This window comes from Pseudonaja textilis, unplaced genomic scaffold (genome assembly GCF_049901715.1).
Source record: "Pseudonaja textilis isolate UNSWEBS1 unplaced genomic scaffold, rPseTex1.2 PTEXCTG190, whole genome shotgun sequence".
NCBI lineage: Eukaryota > Metazoa > Chordata > Lepidosauria > Squamata > Elapidae > Pseudonaja > Pseudonaja textilis.
Window position 1 is genome coordinate 1 of NW_028262509.1, and position 25000 is coordinate 25000.

At 36.8% G+C, this 25000-nt stretch overlaps 1 protein-coding gene and 1 long non-coding RNA gene across 2 annotated transcripts; one reads left to right on the top strand and one right to left on the bottom strand.

Annotated features, from left to right (window-relative positions):
- Positions 1–1598: 1598 nt before the first annotated feature.
- On the top strand, positions 1599–24995 carry LOC113446907 (interleukin enhancer-binding factor 3; the record flags this gene model as incomplete). The annotated part of the gene is made up of 12 exons (XM_087918662.1): positions 1599–1903; positions 3185–3264; positions 3341–3567; positions 17766–17946; positions 19269–19416; positions 20747–20838; positions 21202–21297; positions 23614–23725; positions 24069–24166; positions 24450–24561; positions 24645–24773; positions 24987–24995. Coding segments are annotated over exons 2-12 (1207 nt in total), but the record flags the coding sequence as incomplete, so codon positions are not given.
- Positions 15298–16070, bottom strand: LOC148123839 (uncharacterized). The gene is made up of 2 exons (XR_015740504.1): positions 15965–16070; positions 15298–15384 (listed from the first exon to the last, which is right to left on the bottom strand). It is a non-coding gene; the product is annotated as an uncharacterized LOC148123839 (long non-coding RNA).
- Positions 24996–25000: the final 5 nt, after the last annotated feature.

The following is a 25000-nucleotide window of genomic DNA, read 5'->3' on the forward strand; positions in this document are numbered from 1 at the left end:
GACTCACAAATGATGGTGCCCAGTTGCCTAGTAAGGCAGAATACTGTATGTTGCACTGGTGATCTTATTAATAGGCGTCTCAGGGCACATTGTGCACAGTTTCAAAAATATTAATAGCCTAGATTGCACATTGGCTAACCTCAATTTGGACTCACAAACCTTAGATGCACTAAACTTAGAGTTAAGGCAGGTTCAGGAAGCAGCCCTTGGAAATGGGCTGCCAGTAGTTATTTATTAAGGCATAACCATGTGAAGAGTTTTGGGGCTTGTGCTTGCTTCAGACCTGACTGGAAGCTCACAGAAAGTGACATCAAACATCTGAAAATAATTGGCATAGAAAATTGGATACTGTAAATTTCTTTCCAGAACTTTTTCCCTGGGTGCTTCATGGGTTGAAAGCTCTCCACTTGGGAGCCACTGAAAGGATACTTTTCTGCTCTCTATCAATGGCTTTCCCTTTGCATTAACAGTTTGATCAATTCTTAATCTTTTGCCAGTAAAAATGTGTATGTCACCCACTCTTATTATGGCAAAAAGGGGGGATTTGTGGGAAGTCCCCCCAAAGAATGACATTTGGGGGGAATATGAAAAAGGCAGGATAGAGTATTTCCCCTAAAGGAGAAATGGGGGGGAACCTTAAAGGGAGGCAGCCCAAGTTTCACTGCCCCAAGGGGAAACTGAGGGGGGCAACATTTAGAAATGCAGATTTTGTAATCCATTCAAAAATACTGGGTCAAGACCAGGGGTGAAATTCAATTTTTTTCCCTTACTGGCTCTGTGGGCATGACTGTGGCCGTGGCTTGGTATACTTAGTATAATAGTAATAGCAACCAGGGGTGATTTTTTTTTACGGATTCAAATCATCCCTACCTCCTCTCCCAAGGTGGGCCGAAGTGGTTGATTTTTACCCCTGGTCAAGACAGATAAGCAACAAACAAGAGTGACAAAATTAGTTCAAACACCTTGCATTTCTCCTTTTGCCTATAGAGCCAGCCATGACCCCTACATGGCCCCATCAGAAAGAAGGTATAAAAACCCACCCACTCTAAACTCCATTTTGTCAGCTGCACCAGAACCACAAACCCTGGCAGTTTTGTTCATCAATAAATGGACCCTCTTTCCACTCAGATTCTAGTCTCCATTTAATTTCCAGCACCTTTCTCCTAGCTTGAACCAGATGGATTTTCCTTCCAACAGTAGGAAGTGTAAGTCAGCAAATCCAGGTCAATTTCCAGAGGAAATTGGCTTCTGTGAGAACTTTATGCTGGACTACGGAGCCCTCAGTCTATGCAGCATATTTTACCTTTTTAAAGTTTGTTAGTCCTTACACTCTATAGTATACTCTAAACTTTGTTTTGATTACTGAAACATTTTTAATACAAGATGAATTAGAAGCGTCAATGGTACAGAATGTAATTTATTTCCCAGTTAGCGCGCACAAGCTCGCGACGAACGTGTCACATGTGGTCTTTCTACTCCCTTTGTGACCGTTTATCTTTGCATCAAAGCAAATCCAAGAAAAGAAGACCACCCAGCATTCAGCACGGAATGCTTGAAATCAGCACAGTTCCACAGCAGCACACCCACGCTTCAAAACGGGAAATAAAATGGAGGCAGAAAAGAGGGCGGAGAAAAAAGGAGAGATGCGCCCTTTTAGCTCTGTAGCGCGCGCGAGGTTTAGTTCACGCCTCCTCTCTCCGCTCTGATAGGAGGAGAAGGCTATCGCCGTATCACGTGGACGACTGATCTCACTTTCTCCTTCGTGCCACCCTTCCCCCCACGCTGCAGTTAGAACCGAACGGAGTCGTCTGTGTCGCCGCTTCTGCTGTTGCCGAACGGCTGATCGACGAAACGCTTTGCGTGGAGATACTACCGGTCACCCTCGACGGGCCTTGCCCGGTCGGTAAGTAGACGACTGCCTAGGGTAGGAAGGCAGCGCTAAATCCGAGGATTTCCTCAGGGGAACAGGTTGGTTGGTCGGACCGGGCGTGAAACGCGGTCAATGGGATGGTGTAGCGGATGGATGGATTGATCTATGGGTCGCGGAAAACGGCCTCCCTCTCTGGCTCGGCGCTCGCGCGCGCTCTCCATTGTGTGGAGGAAACAAAATGGCGGCGAATGGGCCAGCAGACAAGGGGTGGTGAGCGAGCGGGAGAGGATAGTAATGGCGCGTGAACGACTTAACGGGAAGCGGGAAATATTTGGAACTGGGCGCGCTTATTTGCTTTTCCAGAACTTGAATCGGTGTTGGAGTGGAATTTCACAATGACGCTTTTGCTTTTCCTGGTTACCGCAGCCTCCCCTCCCCCCGGACATCTTTCTCCGGGGTGCTGCTTTTGCCCTCGAGTTTCTCTTGAAGGAAAAGAGTGGTTTAGACTTGGTTTAGGTATCTGGAAAGAGTGGGACTCTTTTCAGATACCCAATGACTTAATCGGCCCTCCAATTTCGTATGGTTGCTCTTCTGAGGTTTGTTGCTTCTCGCCTTCCCCGCAAACCTTTCTGTGGAGAGTACGCGGTATTTTCTCGGGTCCATATCCCGTAAAGATCCCGTGTGTGTGTGTGCCTTTTGCCACCCTCCTTGTGGGAAGCCACCTTTAAAGACTTAAGGCTCCAAGCGCGTGGTGAAAAATTGGGGCATGAACTAGGCCCTGACGGATGTATAACGGCTGGCAGGAATAATCTTTTCAGATCGGAAGATTTTGCCAGTAACCCCAGCTCCCGCGTGGAGCAACGACAGGGCTGGAATTTCCTCTTTCATAATGTTTGCTGATAATTATCAATGGAATGATCAGGCAGATTGTTTCGGGCTTATTAAAATATAGTGTGAGATTTGGTATTTTCTCAGCGTTCCTCTTTTGTATTAACCATGACCAGATTTTTCAGTTTACAATTAGTATACTCCAGAGTATCAAAAGTTGAGACTTAATGGAGGATATAGTGATTATGTTTGATCTTCATACATTCAGTGTGTTTTGTTGAAGTAAGTATATATTGAATTGTATAATAGAAATTCAACCATTGTTTGGGGATGCAATCCTTATTAGTAAACTCCATATGTTAGAAACCACTCTATTTTTAGGTTGATGTGCATGATGTGCAGTCATATCTTTAAGGAATATAAATGTTTGATTCTCTACCAAATCTTGTTCAATGAAGATGGTGTGTTTTTTTTAATTAATTTCAGAGTACCTGAACACAGTGCTAGTACAGCATAGAAGAAACATTTTATTTGGAGAAAATTCATCAAGAATCTGAAGCAAAATGGTAAGAATTTGCCATTCATAAATGAAATGAAATGCCATGTATTTTTGTTTTACTTATTTTATGTTTTAAATTTCAGCGACCAATGCGCATTTTTGTAAATGATGACCGCCATGTCATGGCAAAGCATTCTGCGGTTTATCCAACTCAAGAAGAGCTGACAGCAGTTCAAAACATGGTTTCTCACACTGAACGTGCTCTCAAAGCTGTTTCTGACTGGATTAATGAGCAGGAGAAAGGTAATAATGAGCAGCCAGAACCTGACACCATGGAGACTGTAGCTGAAGAAGAAAACAAAGAAGGAAGGTATGTAACTTTATTCATAACTTGCTATTAGAGAGGTTGACAAGTTTCTGAAAACTTGTGCTTGAGATACCTTGAAATAATTTTATTATTAACAATTTTATTGAACATTACAAATTAAAATGATAAGGACTAATAACAAAAGACTAAAAAGTGCAGAAAAGAAAAATATAAAGAAAAATATTAAAAAGTTGACTTTCTTCATAACGAGTATAAACAATTTTAATGGCTGATCAACTTCATTTAAAATACAGCAAATGATTTATTTCCATATTTCATCTCATGTCTAGAAATAAATCATTAAGGCCTTGTCATTCCATTCTAGTTTAGCTAATCTTTAATCACCTCAAATGATGTCCTAGAACTTGATTTCTTATTTTTTCTTTGTCCTTCCTCAAAAAAATCTTCCAAACCTTAAAAAGTCTCGTATAAAATTACTGAGGTCTTTTTTTGCTTTGTTAAGACATCAGCTAGTTTCATATGAATATACCATGTATCTCCTTCCACATTCCCATAGCCCATCAGTTTTAGATCCACTTTCAAATCACTCCTATTTGGTAAGTTTTGTTCCATATCTTCATTATTGGCAGACACTTTTAAAATTAAAATCCCTTGTTCATAAATATCCTTCAATACATCCAATATTTTGTTCCATTTTGTGCTTATCTCCTTTAATATATTCAGTACCGTTGCTAGCCTAAATGCAGGACCTTATGTTTCTCATCACTTAACTGCATCTTACTGAATAGGGCTCAATGCTCAAATCTGTTAAGATATTTCTGAATCTAGAATCTGTTCAAAGTGTTAGCAATTCCCCCAGCTTGGTGTCATCTGCAAATGTTTCCCAACCCCTTGGCTGCAGATTGATACCAATTCATGGTCTGTCAGGAACAGGGCCACACAAGTGACAGGCAAATGAAACTTCATCTGCACATGTGCAGGTTGCATGGAAAACCATCCCCGCCCCGGTCCATGGAAAAATTGTCTTTCATGAAACCGGACCCTTATGCCAAAAAAGTTAGGGACCGCTGGTCTAGATGATTTATGAAGCTGTTGAAGATTACTGGGCCTAAGAATCTTCAGGTATGCTTCCCTCTGTGTGGATATAGCTTCATTAAGAACTAGATGCTGGGTGTGGTTGGTCAGCCAATTCTAAATCCATCTGGTCCATCTGGTACTGTCCGTCCCAATTTTTCTAATTTAGCAAGAAGTAAATTGTGGTCTATTTTGTCAAAAGTCTTACTGAAGTCCAAGTACCGTATTTTTTGGAGTATAAGATGCTCCGAAGTATAAGATGCACCTAGCTTTTGGGGACGAAAACAAGAAAAAAATTTTTTGCCTTTGCCTCCTTGAAGCAAACAGCCTGATCAGCTTCAGCACAGCCTGATTAGCACAAGCAGCTGATTGGCAGTTGGATCAGCCTCCCAGTGATCAGCTATTTCAGGCTACAGGGATTTCCATCGCTTCTGTGCAGCCTCTGTGCCTTCATTTTCGGCCTGTTCTGGGTGGCGAGCATCAGAATGTTATTCCAAAAATGTTATTCCTCATAGAATTGGGTTTTCTTGCATTTCTTGGTCTATCACACAGGTTTCTTCGAGGTTTTAACAAGACTATTTTGAGGAATCTAATAATATTTTCCAGGTCTAAAATCTAATAAATATTTCCCTGTTGGTTTATTATTTGTATTTTTTTACTTTTTAAAACTTAAAGTTTCTTTTGTATATCCAGTAAAGCATCTTTTTCTGAATTGTTCTTTTGGCCTGTCATTTTATAGTTCCACTTTTGGTACTTTACTTTACCAGATAGTCATTCCTTCATAAACATCTTTTGGACATAGTTGGTACTTCCTTAATTTTTAAAATATTACATAATATTTTTGCCATTTTATAAGTCAAAATATTAATTGACCACACTTGTATTCTTCCTGCTTTAAAATCTTTAGTATCTTGCAGTAAGCAGATAATAAATCTGTTTCCCAAGAAAAGCTTAACTTTTATAGTTAATTCCAAAATGTTAGTGTAAAAGTCAATATTCCAAATTCACCTGGACTCTTTATTGGATTAAAATATTATTTAACTTTTAGGTGTTTATTTTAAATTTTTAAGCTTGTAATTTTTTAAAATTCAGAGTTATTTGCACTCCACCAACGGAGACTTTTCCAACATACTTCTTTATTCGATTTTTATAGCTTTATTGTCCTGAAGGGCATTAATAGCTTTAAGATGGTGAGTAAACAATTAATAAAAAGTGATTGGAAAGTGGGATTTAGAAACTTAGTGAGTGTCCTTTAAAATGCTCTGCTAGTTTAGTTTAGTTTACTTTATTATTGCACCTCGTCCAATGAAATCAAGCACCAATTTCAGTGCACATCATGACTATGACCATGAAAATAAACACAAACACATCCTTCCGCCTCCACACATTGAACCAAAATACCCCGACACCGCACCAATACTGCACTATACAGCAGAATTCAAAAGAGCTACTGCCCTGGGATAGAAGCTGGTTTTCAGCCTATTTGTCCTTGTTTTTATTCTTCTGTACCGTCTGCCAGATGGTAATAGTTAAAAAAAGGGGTTCCCAGGATGAGATGGATCTTTGGGAATGTTTTGAACTTCCTTAAGGCAGCGGGAGCTATAAAGCTCTTCCAAAGAGGGGAGAGGGCAACCAATGATCCTCTGGGCAATGATGTTAACCCTCTGGAGTGCTTTCCTATCTGCCACTGTGCAATTGGCAAACCATACAGAGGTGCAGCAAGTTAAAATGCTCTCTATGGTGCAGCGGTAGAAGGTCACCAGCAGTTTTCCATTCAGTAGTTTTCTGAGAAGTCTCAGGTAGTATGATCTCTGCTGGGCTCTTTTGACTAGTGTTGCAATGTGAGCACCCCAGGTCAGGCCCTCTTGTATGGTAACACCCAGAAACTTAAAACTGGCCACTTGCTCCACCCGGTCTCCATTGATAAGCAAGGGCTGGATGTCTGATCTTTTCCTTCTATAATCCACTGTTAGCTCCTTGGTCTTATTGGTGTTGAGGACCAAGTTATTGTCTCCACACCACGAAAGCAACTTCATCTCGGTAGGCAGGCTCATCCCCCCTCGGAGATGAGTCCCACCACTGTTGTATCATCTGCAAATTTAGCAATAGAATTACTAGCGTGAGTGGGGGTGCAGTCATGCACATAAAGAGTATAGAGTAAAGGACTCAACATGCAACCCTGTGGTGTACCAGTGTTAAGAATAAGGGCTGAAGAGGTATGATTACCTAATCTGACCCTCTGGCCAGACAGGAAATCCCTAATCCAAAGGCAGATTGAATTAGAAAGTCCAAGGTCTTTAGACACTAATCTATGTGGAAGAATTGTGTTAAACGCAGAACTAAAATCCGCAAAAAGCATCCTCATAGTCCCCCCCCTCCCGCTGTTCTAGATGATCTAGATCTAGGGTTGTGAGCTAGATGGTTGATTGCATCATGTCCTAGCATTCAAATGTGCAAAACCTGTCTTGCGGGCTCATGACTAGCCATCCAGAGCACATGGGTAATCTTCTTTCTTTCTTATGTAGAGACGGTCCTTGGTCATTGCCATCGTCTTTGGTTCCACTTTCATAGAGCCCTTTTTAGTTTGCTGTACCTCCCCCAGAAATCCAGAATTGGCTGCACAATCACAGGGATACTTCAGCTCCTCTCACCTGCCTGTCTCCACTTCTGCCCTTTTGGGCTGTGCTTGGCCTGCTGCCCTGCCAACTCCAGTTGAGTTTTACCATCTTTTGCTGCTGATCAGGTGCATCTGGCCTGGCTCATTGTACTGCTGACTGATCTTCCTGAGTCCATGTGTAGTCTTGTTCAAATTGTACGTGGCTTTTTCATAAGGTTCTAAAGCTTTGTCAGAAAGCAACCTGTGTAAGGAACTGCCTCAGTTAGTCCCTCAGGAAAGCAAGATTCTTAATCCATTAAGTTGAATCAAAAGAATTTTTACTGAGAAGTGATTGCCATAAGGTGAAATTTGAAAAGCTCGTGCAAAGCAAACGGCTTTCTTTCAGTTCCCCAAGCCCACCCCAGACCACCAGCAGCTGATGCTGAAAGGTTGTTTTGAGAATCTCTAAGGTACTAGGAGATAATAGTTCAACCTCAGGGCAATATGGCCGTGGAGTCAGGCTGAAACCAGCTGGGAGAGAGTCTGCCCTGTCTCCAAAGATTCCTTCCTCACTAATTCACAAGCAAAAAGCAAGCTAATAATGCCCGTAAGCCCTCCCCCCCCCCCAATTTCCAGCAGAATGGCAGGGCATGATGGTTGGCCAGCAGCTGCCTTGTTGAGTCACACTGGGTCATGTCTTCAGCAATGGAATGGAGATAGCATAGGTCAGCTGGGAGCAGCATAGCCAATAGAGCCCAGCTCTGGAAGATGCAGGGGAGTGCAGGGTGGCTAAAAAGATATAGATGAATAAATGATGGGAGTTTAAAGGGGAGACAGTCCCTTATCTTACCGGACTTGGGAGGGATGAAGCCAGGAATGACTTGTATGTATGGGTCCTTGCCTAATGGCTGGACATCATTGATAAATGACATTTATTTATTTATATCCTTTCATTATTGTATAAGTAACTCAAGGTGATGAACATACTTAATATTCCTCCAACAACAACAATCCTGTGAGTTAAATGACTGACTCAAAGTCACTCAGCTGGCTTACATGACAGATGAGATTAGAACTCACTGTCTTCTGGTTTCTAGCCTGATGGCTTAACCACATATAGGCTATACATCAATGGGAAGTGCCAGAATTGCTGTTGGTAAGTGATGCAGTCATACGATGTGACACTTTACAGTTGCATTACATCGCAACAAAAATTCTGGTCTAATTACTGTTAACTACCTATATATGGCTTTTCTCTCAGCTTTTTATTTGATCTATAGATGGCATGCATTTTGCAATGGAAGTGAATCATTGAAGTACATCCAGTATCGCAAAAGCATTTCCCTTTAATCTCACCCAACATGTCTTTTATTTTATTTTATTTTATTTAAATATTTAATAAAGTTTATTTAAGTTTCATATATTTAAAACATTTAAAAAGAAACATAAAATATATGTACATATATACATTTTGCAGCAGGTATTGAGCATTGGTTACACTTTTCTTTTTTTCTTTTACCCCATAACATTGACGTGATCTACCTTCTTACAATATCTTCCTCGTTCTTTTAATGTTTTAATTTCACAGAATACTTTATGATTAAATGCACGTCCTTCATAGTTTCATAACTTATTCAGTTGTCAAATTTTGCTTTTTAACCATTCATACCAACATTTCCAAACTTTATAGTATTCACTATCTTTGTTGTTTTTTAGTGATTTGGTTGGGCTATCCATCTCGCCACTTTTGTGAATTTTTTTAATGACCATCTCTGAAAGGACAATAGACAGGTTCCAATTTTGTGCATATCTTATTCTGGCTGCCGTTATAATGTGCAAGATTAAATATTGATATTTTTTTTCTATTTTTGAATCTATCATACCCAGCAAAAAGGTTTCAGGTTCAGGTTTTACATCTTGTTTAGTTATATTTAGAATCCAATTTTTGGGCATATGGACATGTCCACCACATATGAAAGTATGTTCCCTGGATGCAGTTACACTTCCAACAATTTGGGAGGAGATTCGGAAACATCTTAGCCAGTCTCGTGAGTGGCAAGTGCCAATGATACACCATTTTATACAGATTCTCTTTGTACGAGGCTGACATAGTTAATTTGTAATTTATTTCCCAAATATGTTCCCACTTATCTAATTCAATACTACGGCCCACATTTTTTGCCCAAATTATCATACACTCCTTGAATATTTCTTCTTTTAATTTCCAATCCAAAAGATATTTATATATTTTACTAATCAATTTCCTTTCCTCTCCATGCCAAATCTTATCTAATTCTTGGTAGGTCATATTAAAACAAAATTGTTCTTTATCATTTTTGTAATGTGTTTGTATCTGCGCATAGGGCCACCATGAATAAGGCCACCTCTTTTCCTTGAATTTGTATTTGATTCCTACCCTTTAACTCTCCGGTTTCATGTAATAGATCTTTATATTTTACAATATTATCAAAATCTAAAATGTTTGGATGTGTAACTGCCTTCATTGTAGATAACCAAAGTGGGACTTTACAGTAATATATTTTTTTAATCTTTTCCCAAATAGTTAATAACACACTCCTTATATAATTCCTTTGAAAGTACAAGTGGTGTTTACTCTTTCCATCCCACATAAATGCGTGCCATCCAAGTTGGAGATCAAAACCTTCTAATGTTAAGATCCTTTTATTTATCAAATTAACCCAGTCTTTGGGCCAGGTTGTTATCGCAGCATAGTAATACGTTACAAAATCTGGAAGACCAAAGCCTTTCTTTCTATCGTCCTGTAATAATTTATATTTTATTCTGGGTTTTTTCCCCTGCCATATAAATTTGGATATATGTTTATTTAGTTCTTCAAAAAAGCTTTTTTCCAACTTGACTGGCACCGTCTGAAATAAGAACAACAATTTTGGCAAAATATTCATTTTTACTATTGCAATACGACGTATAATAGAGATATTTGTAATTTGGCCCAATTATCTAAGTCTTTAAATATTTGAATTGTTAATTTATCGTAATTATCTTTTTTTAATTGACGAGCATGTCAGCCATATCCCCAAATATTTTTATTTACCACCTGTATCCCTAATCTCTTTGTTAGTTCTTTCTTTTGTTCATTTGTACAATTTTTTATTATCACTTTTGTTTTTTCTTTATTAATTTTCAACCCTGCCACCTTTTCATATTATTCTATTTCTTTCATCAGAATGGGTGTCGTTTCCAGGGGATCTTCCACTATAAATGCCATATTGTCAGCAAATGCTTGAAGTTTGTACTCCTCTATTTTAACTTTTAATCCCCTGATCTCTTGATTTTGTCGGATTTGTACCAGTAGCGTCTCCTTCTAATATATAAAGTAGGGGAGCCAAGGGGCATCCTTGTCTTACACCCTTATTTATCCTTATATTATCTGTATTTTCACCATTAATATTTTTGCAGTTTGGGTATTGTATATTGCTTTAATGAATCCTAAAAAAAATTCGCCAAATTTTATGCCTGTCAATTGTTTAATAAGAAAATTCCAATTCAAGTTGTCAAAAGCCTTCTGAGAGTCTAAAAACACCAGTGCCATTGTTTTAATTGTGTGTACTTCACAGAATTCTAAAACATCCATAATTATTCTTGTATTTGTCTTCATTTGTCTATATGATAGAAACCCATTCTGGTGAGTATGAATAATCCTGCTTAATATTTTCTTTAATCTTTCTGCCAATATTGTGGCCAAAATCTTGTAATCTACGTTTAAAAGTGATACTGGCCTGTAATTTTGAATTTTTTGTGGGTCTGATTGCTCTTTGTGAATAAGGGTTATATACCCTTCAGTCCATGACTTTGGTATATTAGCACTATCCAAAGCTTCATTATATAAGTCTGTCATTAACTCCTCCAATAACTCTTGAAACTCCTTATAGAATTCAGACAGAATTCCATCCGGGCCCTGGGTTTTATTTGGTTTTGGGGCTCCAATTTCCTTTCTAATTTCTTCTATCGATATTTTATTATTTAAAATACATTTCTCTTCATCTGTAATTTCCAGAAAATTTTTTTCCTTCAGATATTGATTAATAAGTTCTTCTGGTACTACTTCTTGATTGTATAGATTTGTAAAAAAGTCCTTAGCAATATCTTTCTTTTCCTTAGTCTGAGTACATACTTTCCCTTCTTGGTCTTGGAGAGCTAAAATCATTCTTTTTCCTTGTTCTTTTTTTATTTTATGGGCTAACCACCCCCCTGGCTTATTTGTGTTTTCAAAATAATTTTGTTTTACTAATTTAACTTTTTGGGCCAGATCTTCCTGCATATTTAAATTTATCTTATGTTTTACCAAATCTATTTCTTTATTAATATTTTGATTATTCAGATCAATTTGTCTACTTGTTTCTAGATCTTTAAGTTTCTCTCTCCACACATTTTGTTTTTGCCTTTTTTCTTTCTTTTTTTTAATACTATAGCCAATAGTTAAACCTCTCACGTAAGCTTTTGTTGTATCCCAGAGGTTTTGAAGGGATGTATGTTCGTTCTCTCTCATTTATTTCAAAAAATATTTTCAATTCATTTTTCACCATTTCAATATATTTGTTATCTTTTAGTATACTATTATTAAATGTCCATCTTCCAATCATTCTCTTTCCTTTCCACTTAATTTGAATAGGGTTATGATCAGCCCATACAATTGGCAAGAACTCTATATTTTCAGTGTTTTCCATTAAGCCTGGGTCCATCCATATCTGATCTATTCTGGACCAAGAGTGATGGGGATTGGAAAAGAAACTATATTGCTTTTTAGTTGAATACAGTTCTCTCCGCACATCCTTCAAATTTAATTTCCTCACCATGTTATTAAAAGAAGATGGGAATAGTCTCCTTTTATTTTTATTTTTTTTGGAACTTTTATAGTCTTTGTCCTTGTCTGAAACAGCATTTAAATCTCCTACAATACATACACTTGTGTATTCAGTTTCTACTATCTTGTGATGGAGTTTATTATAGAATTCTTTTTGATTTACATTCGGGGCATATACTGTAACTAACAAAATATTTTTCTGGTTTAATATTATTTCTATAAATAACATTCTCCCTTCATCATCCTTGTATACTTGTTTGTGTTGCAGCCACTTTTATATATACTACGATACCCCTTTTTCTTTGATTTGAAAGAGGAGGTCTGCCTGTTTATCTTCTTGTATACTTTATACTTCTTGTATACAAATTATGTCTGCATTTTGTTTCTAATGACTTTTCTTTTTAATGTTGAGTTTAAACCATTGATATTAACTGAAAATAGGGTGATTTCTCTGTTCGTGTTACTGTCTGTGTAGAGCATTTTTTGTTTCTTTCCTTGTTTTGGGTTCTCTTGTACTTCTGTTGTCCTCTTCTCTAAGTTTCCGAGATTCTGACTGTGGTGCAAGTTCTTTCTCTTCGGAGAGTTGTTCTTCCTGACTACTTGAATTTGAATCTTCTCCACTTTCACATTCTTCCTCAGGTCCCAGATATTGTTCGCAAAATTGATGCACTTTCTCTATTGTGTCGATTTTATATTTTTTGTCCTGCCATGCTACTAGGAGCCCTTCCGGGGTGAGCCATCTGAATGATATACCATTCTTAATTAACTGAGATGACAAAAACTGGTAGCCCTTTCTTTGCTCCCTACCTCTTCTAGGTATTAGCTTCAACGTATCGTTCATGATCTTTATATATACAGTGGCTTGTCTTTCGTCTTGCTGTATAGCATGTCTCGTATCATCTTTCTCGTGAATCGGATGTGGACTTCTCGGGGTAGTCTGTGTCTTCAGGCGTAGTGTGTATATACTCTGTAAACCTCATCGATGTCATTCTCAATTTCCTGTTTGTCTTTCTGTAGGGCTGTTGCTATCAAGTTTGCCATTATTTCACGTAGATCTTCCTTTTTATTTTCAACAACATTCTGGAATCTCAAATAAAATGATGCTTTTTCTCATTCTATATGCACCACGGAATCCTGAAGTTCACGATATAAGACTTTCCAATTTTGTTCCAATTTCTCTAATCTCTTTTCCACCACCTCAGTTCTTGCCTCTACCCTGTTTAATTTTTGTTCGTTTTTTGTCATTGTCCTCCTGCATCTTTCCGATTTTACTATCCAAATTTTCTATCTCGTTCTTCACTCCTATTTCCGTTCTCGTGTCTAATTCCATGTCTTTGGAATTCCTCGCTATCAATTCATGGGTTTTTACCATCATTTCCTGCATCACAGCAAGTGTTGACTGTACTCCTGCAAACTTTGGCCAGAGCTTGTCTTTTCCGCCAGTAACATTGCGTCAGTTGATCTCTGTCCCAGAGATGAAGATGTCACTGTTGTAGGTTTCTTCCCTGATTTTACATTTGTAGTTATTCTTGCCATTTTAACTATTTGTAGGAGCTCTCTCCAATCTACCGTCAACTATCCTTAGTAGAGTTATATTGTCTTCTCATTTGAATACAGTATATGTATTAATACATATATTGTTAATTAAGAGTTTTCTATTATGGATAGTCCCAGACAAATCTTATTTCTATTTCTTAAATACTCAAATATTCTAAGGTTTAGAAAGTTAAATATTAATCCAATATAGGTATAGTTAAATACAATTAAATAGATACAAGTATGCTTAACCAGAAAACACCAGACCTATATAATTAATTAATTCATTCATTCATTAAATAATGTAAATAGTTAAAGCACCCAGCTCATTAATATATTTGAATTTCTATATATATGAATTTATCTATTTCCTTAAGATTATATTATTTAAGTAAGTCTAATTTCATTTTTTCCTAGATTTCTTATGTAATATTTTTAAACAAAAATTGATTAATATAATTTATCAGTAGAACAATAAGATAAGAATAATAGTATTATATAATTATTCTTTGACCATCTAATTCATATGCTTATAGAATCACTTTCCAACAATTATTCAATTAATCCAAAAAATTCAATCAGTATTAATATTCTATATACAAATTTCTAATGTATTTACCTCTATTAAGTTAGTTTTCTACCAATGTTACTTAAATAGGTTTGCATTTTACCAGTATCTTTTAAGTCAGATCCAGAGTCTTTTTGTTAGCTGTCTTACAACAACTATTAATTCAAAATGTCCTCATTCCAAGTTGCACAGTCACTTTCTCTGTTTCGTTTCTTCTTTCTATTTGTGTATTTTCTTCTTTTTTGTTCTTTTACTCCCACAGTCACAGTTCCACTTATAAACCTTAAATAGATCTTCCTTGTTTTGTTGTCAGAGTTGTCTACTAATATTTACCAAATTATAGTTTCTTTTCCCTAGTCCTTTCTTCCAATTTTTCAATGCGTCAAAAGTTCTTTTCCAAGTTTTACACTCTTAACTATCCTTTCGTTTTCCTATACCACTTAACCACTTTCACTTCTTTTTCTTTCTTTCCCCACTTCTCAAATACACGGACAATAAGGTTCTATAGTTCACTCCTCCACTCGCAAAGCAAATGTTGTTATCTCACCCTTCGTCTCCTCAAGTTTCACAGTTCCATTTGTCAGCATAAATCTCTGCCGTTGTTTTGGTCAGTGCTCCTGTCAATAGTTCTGCCGCTTCACCACACCACTCAAATTGGAGCTTCCTTTACGATATTCACCAATATTCTGAAAATCTTTAAATACACCTTTCCAGTGCTCAGCCTGCTGTTTCCCTCTTTTTGCTTATTTTAATCGGCTGGGCTGCTGCGTCTCTGGTTATGATCGTCATGATCTCCCTCTTCTGCCGTTGGTTTTCGTGGGGGTTCTTCCAGTCTCCAGGATCGCGGCACCTCCCCAAGACCTCCGTGTCTTCCCCTTTCTTTGCCTACCCCTCCGGGGTCTGACACGCTCCAAAAAGCCACCAACTAGCGAAAATTGGAATCTTTCAGAGCGGCAATCCACTCCTCAGCTCCGCACTGACACAGCACCCAACCGGAAGCCCTCACCCAACATGTCTTTTAAAACAAATATAGGCAAAGAGAATTTTGAACTTTCACAAGCTAATGTTTCTAGGACTAACCACTATCTCTTTTGCTTTAATGATATCCAGAAATCACACTAATAACTTGAGTGAGAAATAGTGGCGTATTTTCTGACTTTCAAAATAACAAAACAGATGGAACCACGATGGGGGGCATTCAGTAGCCTGCATATTCACTTCCCTCTCCCTATTTGAGAGAACCTGTTAGTTATTTGGGACAAACCCCCAAAAAACAGAATGTGCAGCAGCAGTCAAGCCAGGCAGCCAAATGAGAGAGGAAGGGCCCTAGAGTTTACACACACTGATGACAAACACTGTTTTGTAGTTTAAATAGTTGTTTAATCCTATTAGAGTTTAAACATTGTCAATCAGTCCATATGTCATACACAAATATATCCATTCAGTAACTTAGTCCATTTACTAGTCAGTTCTATATCCTTATCTGCTTGTAAAGATATCTTCTCCTTTGATACCTTTCCTTTTGAAGACAACGCTGAGTATTCACAGGATATCAGCACATCAATGATATAGTCCTTTCGTTCAGGTATTCAAACAGTTGTAGCAAACAGTAGCAAACAAACAGTAGCAAGCAGACAAAACAAGCAGAGAGAGAGTTACGTTTCTCTTACTGCCTTTTATTGCCGTTTGTAACCGCACCCTTAATTAGTTAATTACAAGCAGTTTTGGTGCTTAAAGCTACAAGTTACAAACACCCAAACCTTGGTTTATATATTTATTCACCCAAACTTAGTTGGTGTATCAATGCTATACCCAACAGAACCCATATTTAATAGCATATTTTTTATTATTTTTGAGTAGGTGGATGTATTAATTCTCATATTTTGCTTAATAGACTAGTTTGGTCCTTAACATTTCAAGAAAAAAAAGCAAGTTAAGCATTTTAGGAACTGTCCCATCCCTTGGCAACTGCAATCTTTAGGGGACTGAAAAATAAAATACTGAAACCCAAAGATACACCCCACCACTGCAGAAATGTTTGCCCCAATTCAGATAGATGAATAAGATTTCCCACCTTTGATCCCTGACATCACACAACAGTGGCATTGGCTCTTAGCTGTACAGAACAACATGGGAAAGTAGTGCGGCTCTTGATGACAAAAGAATAAACATCCCTGTGCTAATATGTCAACACGGTGGCTTAGTAAATGTTGAAACTATGGACAGACCACCAACTTTCTGGAAAACTAAAATAAATATTTATACACACAAACTACATTTTACTTATTGGGCAGGAAATCCTTTCTGTTATTCCAGAGAGATCTAATGTTGTATATAATTATATTGTATATAATAATCTAATATGACCAAAAGCCTGCTGGTGCAAGTTCTGGCAAGGCAGAAAGCGGGCATTCATAGTTTTTGTCATGTTCTTCTCTTCAAGATCACATAAAGTGATAATACCACTTTATACCACAGTTGAGACCCTGGAAAGCGCAGAGAAGAGCAACAAAGATGATAAAAGGTCTGGAGGCTAACTGTCTTCCAGTATTTGAGGGCTGTCACAAAGAGGGGATTGACTTATTCTAGGGCACCAAAGGGCAGGACAAGAAGTAATGGATTGAATCTTGTCAAAGAGAGATCCAACTTAGAAGTAAGGATAAATTTTCTGATAGCAATTAAACTATCTTGCCTCCTGGATTGTAGGTGCTCAATCACTGGAGGTTTTGGGGAATAGATTGGAAGACCATTTGTCTGGGATTATAAAGGTTTCTGCCTTGAGTAGGAGGTTGGACTAGAAAGACCTCCAAAGTCCCTTCCAGCTCTGATTCATGATGGGTTGCAATATTATGAATGAAAATTATGTACCTCTGATGCTGACATTAAAATTCCCCTAGGTATATTTAGATATTGCTGAGAAACTCTGCTAACATACTTAGTGATCAGAGGAAAATTGCTTCTAACCTCCTCTTCAGAATTAGAGAGAGAAAAAGAACTAAACAAATTCAACAGGGTATGTAAACATGGTATCCTGTTTAGATGTTTCTCTAACTTTGGAGAAGGATTACTTGAAATCATGGATCTCTATTGCAATATATACTTTTTTTTTAAATGGGCATTTCTTTATTCAATCAGCACTGAACAAATACAACCTGTGCTAGAAATGAAGCTATAGTCAAGGGTGCCTGATCATAGCTTCCAGCCATTTGGGAAAATACTTTGCAATTTTAAACTGTTGGTCTAGTAAAGTAGATGGTTTATTGGTATAATTTAATAAATAAATATTGATAGAAATATTACATGATTATTCTACTTGAACATTATTGAACAATACAATATTAGCATTGCATAAAACCAATTTTGTTTCTTTTCCATATAGAAAGATTCATGTGCAGGATAATTAGTAGGAAAAATAATTGGTTGATAATATATTGAGTAATGGTCTGATTCTAAATGAATGAGCTTGCAAGAACCAACACACAGTTTAATATTGCAGGTTTGCAGCTTAATCAACTTAGTATCTTTCCTGTTCATTGAAAATTTGGCTGAACAAATATATAAAGGAAGAGTTGGTCTATTTTGGCTATATATATATATAAATACATATATATATATATTTATAGTGATCAGAAGACTACAGAGCACTTGACTAGGACACTTCGTGGAGTGATGCGTGTTGGTCTTGTAGCAAAAGGCCTCTTGCTGAAGGGAGACTTGGATCTTGAGCTGGTTCTGTTATGTAAAGAGAAACCCACTATTGGTCTTTTGGAAAAAGTAGCCGACAATCTCAGCACACAGCTTGCTGTGAGTATAAAAATAGGCTAATGTGTACTATCCTAATATTTTTAATATGTATATAACAAACAGTTGGTTCTGTGGATTGAACTAACTTTGAAGTTTGGTATTCCTTGCAGTGTTCAAATGTTCATAAATTAGAACCTCTTCAAGCTGTTGTGATACCTCATACAGCCATTTAGAATACTCCTAGTTGTGTAATGTTTTCATGATTAAAACTTTCTAGGCATTGAATCATTCACCACCTACTTTTTAAATACAGGTAGTCCTCAACTTATGACCACAATTGAGCCCAAAATTTCTGTTACTAAGTGAAACATTTGTTACATGAAATTTGTCCCATTTTACGACCTTTCTTGCCAATTGTTAAATGAATCACTGCAGTTGATAAGTTAGTAACCTGATTGTTAAGTGAACCTGGCTTCTCCATTGACTTTGCTTGTCAGAAGGTTACAAAAGGTGATCACATGACCTTGGGACACAGCAATGTTCATAGGTATGAACCAATTGCCAAGCATCTAATTTTGATCATGTGACCATGTGGATGCTACAATGGTCATAAGTGCAAAACTCATATGTCACCTTTTTCAGTGACGCAACTTTGGATGGCCACTAAATGAATTGTAAGTCGAGGACTACCTTTATACTGTTTAAGAAATTGTCTACTTGTCTTGTCTCTTCTGATGATTATGCAGATGTGGTGCCATGTTATATTAAACAAATGCATTTATGTGTATGCAAAATGTGTATAGATGTGTTTGAGTTTCTTAATTATTTGGATATTTAAATCATATTCAAATTACTCAGATCCAATTGGGGGGTTCAGTGTCTGTATAAATAACCCTGTTAACATTATTTTAGAACAATACATAGTGCAAAATAGTTTTAGATTGCTTTGGAAATATTCTTTCACAGTTCTCAATAATGGTTGATGTACTACTGTGACTAAATATAATGTAAATCAGCAGTGGTAATAGTTTTTCTAAATACCGCTTTTTCAGCATTTATTCCACATTTGCAAGATACTTAAAAACCAGGCAAAAAGCTTTTAGTCGGTTTTTCAGTGTTGGGCTGTCCTCAAAACCAACTGGTTATTCCCTTCCTCCTCCCCCCCCCCCAACTTTACTAAGATGGTAAAATCACAAAGAGTATATTACTTTGAAGATTTAGTTGCTGATATAGAAGGTGGACATCCCTGAGGTATAATTGATCCTAAATCACTACTGATTGTATTAATTATTTTGAAAGGACTGTTTTTGTCCCCGAACTCTAAATTGAATGTTTGGAAGAGACAAAAAGCTAAGAATATAAAGTATTTTCTTGTGTTTCAGGCTATTACTGAAGACAAATATGAAATTATTCAATCTGTCAGTGATGCTGCAATTACAATTAAGAATACAAAAGAACCTCCACTGACACTTACTATTCACTTGACATCCCCTGTTGTCAGAGAAGAAATGGAAAAAATGTTAGCTGGAGGTATGGAAGACTGAAAGTTGCTAGCAGTCCCAGAATGATTTTCCAAACTGACTTTTCTAATTATTATGGTGTACAGTTTCTTGATTAGGCAGAGCAATTTCATGCAAGTCAATTTGTGTCACAATGTTTTACAATTTCTTGATTATGGATCATCTGACGCAGTCTTCTAGAACTTGAGTGATATTTCCAAATGAAATGCCTTTTTTAAACATTTAGGCCTTTTGGTCTAGCCTTTCTACAAGTGTGTTAGTTCACTTGTGCATAATAGTTTTTTTTTATTAAATGTGAATAATTATAGATGATACATGTGCAAACCCAAATCTCTTAAAATATTGACATTTTACTTTTAAATTTTTGCATGTTTGTGAAATTGAGTGTATTACATCAAGCAGTTTGTGTTGCAGCAAAAATGATTATTTTTCTATGCTTTTTCTCCTTAACTTTGGAGTGTTCAATTGAATTTTAAAATACAATGCAGAGTTTTGAATAAAATTACTATATTTTTTATTTAAATAGGGGCTAATTCACATACATATATAAGTATAACCATATAGCTGAGTCACAAAAAGCAGTTCACATTTAGTATTTGATAACTGCAATATGTCTAGCATATTACGTAGTTGCTATTCTCATGCATGGCTTTCATATAGTTTAATTGCTAGATCCCATGAGATGGAATTCACATTGGCATTTTGATTGTAATTTAACATTGATTTTTTCAATAGCCAGAAGAGCAGTATGCTAAAACACTGAAATCTTTTAAATGACTGAACTTGCCTTCTTTTTTAATTTTGCTGCAGCACAGACTTATTATTTGTTCCCTGATTGTTTATGGTTTGATATCTGACACATCTACCAAGCCTTCTAGTTTGTCAATTTTAGGGACGCTGGACCTTTGACCAACAGGACGCACTCTGTCATGGGCTGGGGCCAGGGCAGTCAAGCCTTGTGGGAGGAGGGGGTTCCTTGTAGAAAAGCTCTTAGTTATGTACTACTACTACTGGATTTAAGTGGGAATCTAATTTTAACCTTCCATTTTGTTGGTTAGTCTAGTTCTATAGCCTGGTTACAATAGTCTAAAAGCTATCCTTTTCTGTAAGGTTTCTTTCCCTGCATTAAAATGAGTTAATGCCTCACATTGTTCTCCTTACTTAGTTATCACTTCATAAGGATGAAAAAAATGTATTGAGGCAATACTTTCAAGTACAGGCTTTAGATCAAAGTTCGGGGAGCCTCAGCTGCCCTTTAGGAAACTGCCTCATCCCCTCTCCACCCGACAGAACCCCCTTGGTCAAACTGTACCTTGTCTTCTTATTCCACCCACGAATAGAAACGCTATCAGTCAACGACTCACCGGACGTTCTGGACAGGCAGAAATGCCTTGCTGCCTTGGCGTCACTCCGACACGCCAAGTGGTTTCAGGTTTGCATTTTGTTCTTATATTTGTCTTTAAGTAGAAAACCTGTAAGTTGTAATTGCCTAACTTTGTTAAAATGTTTTAATGTGAGCTGTAGATGTGCAGAACTTAGCATCTGTTAAATACACAGTTGCTAAAGAAGCACTTGATGAATTTAACTTTTCAGAGAAATGGCATAGTTCCTAGCTGCTGCTTTGTGCTAAGAGTAAGTTTTCATACACAGTAACAGAAAAATATAGAAATAAAAAGCTATGGAAATGTATACATAGTTTACCCTTGACAAAGTAGCACTACAAAAATGTATGTTTTGTCTCAGATTGATTTTCACATTCATTACTGACCCCTTCCTGCTTATTAATTTGTTCTAGGCCAGGGCAAATGGCTTGAAATCATGTGTCATAGTCATCAGAGTGCTGAGAGATCTCTGTACCCGTGTTCCTACTTGGGCTCCACTTAGAGGATGGGTAATCTAATAAGTTAAATTTCCTTTACAATTTACAAATGTGTAATGATAAAAGTGTTGTATACACAGTGACAGACTATTCTAATTTTTAAACAATAAAAAGCATCTGTTAAGTTAGGCAATCTTAAAATGTCCCCATCTTTTCAGAACTCCTGTGAATTGACTAATGTGGTCTCTGTCAACAAGTTCTTGTGCAGCGCAAGCTACTATAGATGATGGAAGTTGGGAATTTTTTTCTAGGTTTTCTCTTGAATGTTCAGAAATATATTACTTAACCACTCTCAAATATTATTGAACCTATCTGTTAAGGTTCTAATAAGTGATTGAGTTCTAAACCTGAAGTCCTATGCTTTTAAAAGTGAAGTCAATAATAAACTATTGTAGAATGTTTTTTATTTCTTAATAAAAGTGTTGAATGCCTATTATATCATGATTCTATCTGATACTGTAGCTAATGACAGTGGATGCTGTTAGGCTTTTTCCCTCTTCCATTCACATACACATTGCTTACCTACAGGCAAGCTGGTCTGTTGCTGGCAAACATATTCTCAAGTAGTAACTTAAATCCTAATGTTTGCAACAAAATGATTTGAAGACCATGCAGTCTCATGGATCACCACTTAATACTGTCAATCTGCTTTTGTTATTTCCTTGCAGTTGTAAGGAATTTGCAATTATAAAGAAAATGCATGTTAAAGAGATTGAATAAAACTCAAATACCTATCAGTGATAGGCAGTGATGGACTATGTCCAAGACATAATAGTAAATTCTGCAACAATTTGCAGTTCTGCATTTCTCAGATTCTACTTGATAAATGTTTCATCTTTTTACTCTGATAAAATGTAGACTTTTATAAAAGTAGCTTTGCGATCATGAGAAGTCTAAATTATTTTGATAGTTATGAATAGAATTTAAACAATATTAGACATTGCATTTATGCATCCCTATCTGAATATTATTTCAAAGAACTTATTTGGAAAAAGAAATACTATTGACATACATTTTGCATGTCTGACAACATTTTGTTTCTATTATCTATAATCTGCAAACATCTTAAGGGTACTTAAATAGCAGTGCTGGTTTAAGAGAAGATCCTGATACAATCAGTTGCTTTTCTGTATTTCTAAATATATAAATAAAAACAAAACATTGCCATAGAAAAGCAGCACCAATTAGCCTCAGCCTCCCAAGCCTTTTGGAAATGTGGGATTATAGGAAGAGTCTCCCTAGCTATTCTTAACTCTTACTGATAATGGTTGATTCAGACAGTTCTGAAGATATCCACATGGTAACCCATATCCACACGACAAGTCATGGATCAGTACTGGCACCTTAACTTATACCTAGAATCTAGAATAAGTGCAGAACAATTACTGTTAAATGTCCTCTGATGTGAGCTCTAGCAAACACATTTTTAAAAAAACCCTGTAGTTTTCTTGGCAAGATTTTTCAGAAGTGGTTTGCCATTGCCTTCTTCATGAAAAAGAGAAAAAGTGCCTAAAGTGGGACTAGAAATCACAGTCCCCCAGTTTCTACTCTGGTGCTGTAACCACCATACAAAACTGGCTCTAGCAAACATGTAGACCATCACATTTTTGAGCAGTTGCAGTTTTCCAAGTAGACATTAAGGACAGCCCATACCCTTGCCAAAGGTACAGCCACAGTTAATATGTCAGCTGAAGCTAGGCATGCTATGTTTTCATGTGTTGATGAAGCAAGAACTCAATCCAGGAGAACCCTTGAGTAATAAATCTTCCTTTCTAATCCTTTCTAATTTAAGCCTGATTGTGGAAAAATCTGAAACTATTTTTACTTAATGTGAAATAAAAAGTGAATACATTAACTCAATATCAATTTTCTGTTCTAAATGGCCTGGGTTCTTATCCCAGACAAAAGCTTGCAAAATTAGCAGAGAAGAAAATAGCATTTTATAGTAGGGGAAAAGTCTGAGTAAGATTCATTTCCTAACTTTAAATTAGAAGTAGTTCTTGTTTAAGCAACCATAATTAGCACTGGCAACTTGGTCATTATGCAGAGTAATTGCTAAATAATATTACACCTGTGCTTATGGACTTCAACTTTCCTTTGCTTTACAGATCTTATACGAAACAAATAAGTGAAATGACAGATTGCAAAATTAGTTTTTCATAACTGTTGTAACTGCAAACCATAGTTAAACTGCTGAATGAGGACTGCCTGCATATTCTGCAATTGCCTATCATGGATAACAAAGCTTTGATCAGAAAGATCTGTATTTGTATTATAAATTTTGATAATTGTTCTGCTATTTTCATTGTTTTGGAAATTTCTTTTCAGCCTCTAGAGTTGCTTTGTGAGAAATCAATTGGAACAGCCAATCGGCCCATGGGAGCTGGTGAGGCACTGAGAAGAGTTCTTGAATGCCTTGCATCCGGAATAGTTATGCCAGGTTAGATGGTCCTTGGCTGTTGAGAATTTCAGTGGATATTTGTTCTCTTAACTAGTGCAAGTTAGAGTTGATCATCTGTTTCATTTAACATTCTGTATTTAGGATATAATGATATATTGAGTAGATATTCTTTGGACCCACTATTTTCAATTCCATTTTGGAACATTTTTATACATCAGCAAGTTTGCCACATTGTTGGGCTTAATGGTCTGCAATTTAGAGTAGATCAGATTATCAACCATGCTTACAATTTTGAGTGTTAGGTGATACTAAGGGAATATTCAAGTTTACATAGAGATCCTAGGATAATTCTCTGCATATCTTCCTTGTTTCCTGCCTTCAGATGGTTCTGGTATTTATGATCCTTGTGAAAAAGAAGCCACTGATGCTATTGGGCATCTAGACAGACAACAAAGGGAAGATATCACACAGAGTGCTCAGGTATAGTTTTGATTACAGATGTTACAAAACCGCAATGAGTTCTTACTGGTAGCTAGTAACCTCCACGAGGCTGGCTTTTATTAGAAAAGGGTCCCATTTCACTAATATAGGAGGCTTTTATTGATTGCCAGAAATGAGGTATCAGGTTTTTAACTCTTTAAGTTCTAGAGTACTTAACTATGATTTTTTAAAGATGTTTATGTGAAATACTGGGACTGGGTGTTGTTTTAATAGATGTTGGGAGCAGAGTGACTTCTCAATAACATCCATTATATCTTTCTAGCATGCTCTGAGGCTTGCTGCTTTTGGCCAGCTTCACAAAGTCTTGGGGATGGATCCATTGCCATCAAAGATGCCCAAGAAACCCAAAAATGAAAATCCAGTTGATTACACTGGTACGTTTTGAAACTTGCGAACTTTATTTCTCAGAGATTTATTGGCCAGTGTACTGAAGTTTTGAATTTTTTAATCTTACCAGTCCAGATCCCTCCTAGTACAACATATGCCATCACTCCTTTAAAACGTCCTATGGAAGAAGATGGAGAAGAGAAATCTCCAAGCAAAAAGAAAAAGAAGATTCAGAAAAAAGGTATTGAGTTGACAAGAGGTAGGTTTGCTTAGATTTTAGGTGTTCACTAAGATGGTCACTTTGGTTACAGTGTTATATGTAACTAGATGAATAGTAGGAAGTTCTCATAAATTGATGGGCTTTATGCTTTTGCTTGATAGCAATAAAGACTGCATTTAGCAGTTGGCAGTATTAATGCATAGGCTCTCATATGAAGATGTTGTAATCTAAAAATAAATTTCTTTTCTTCAGAGGAAAAGTCAGAT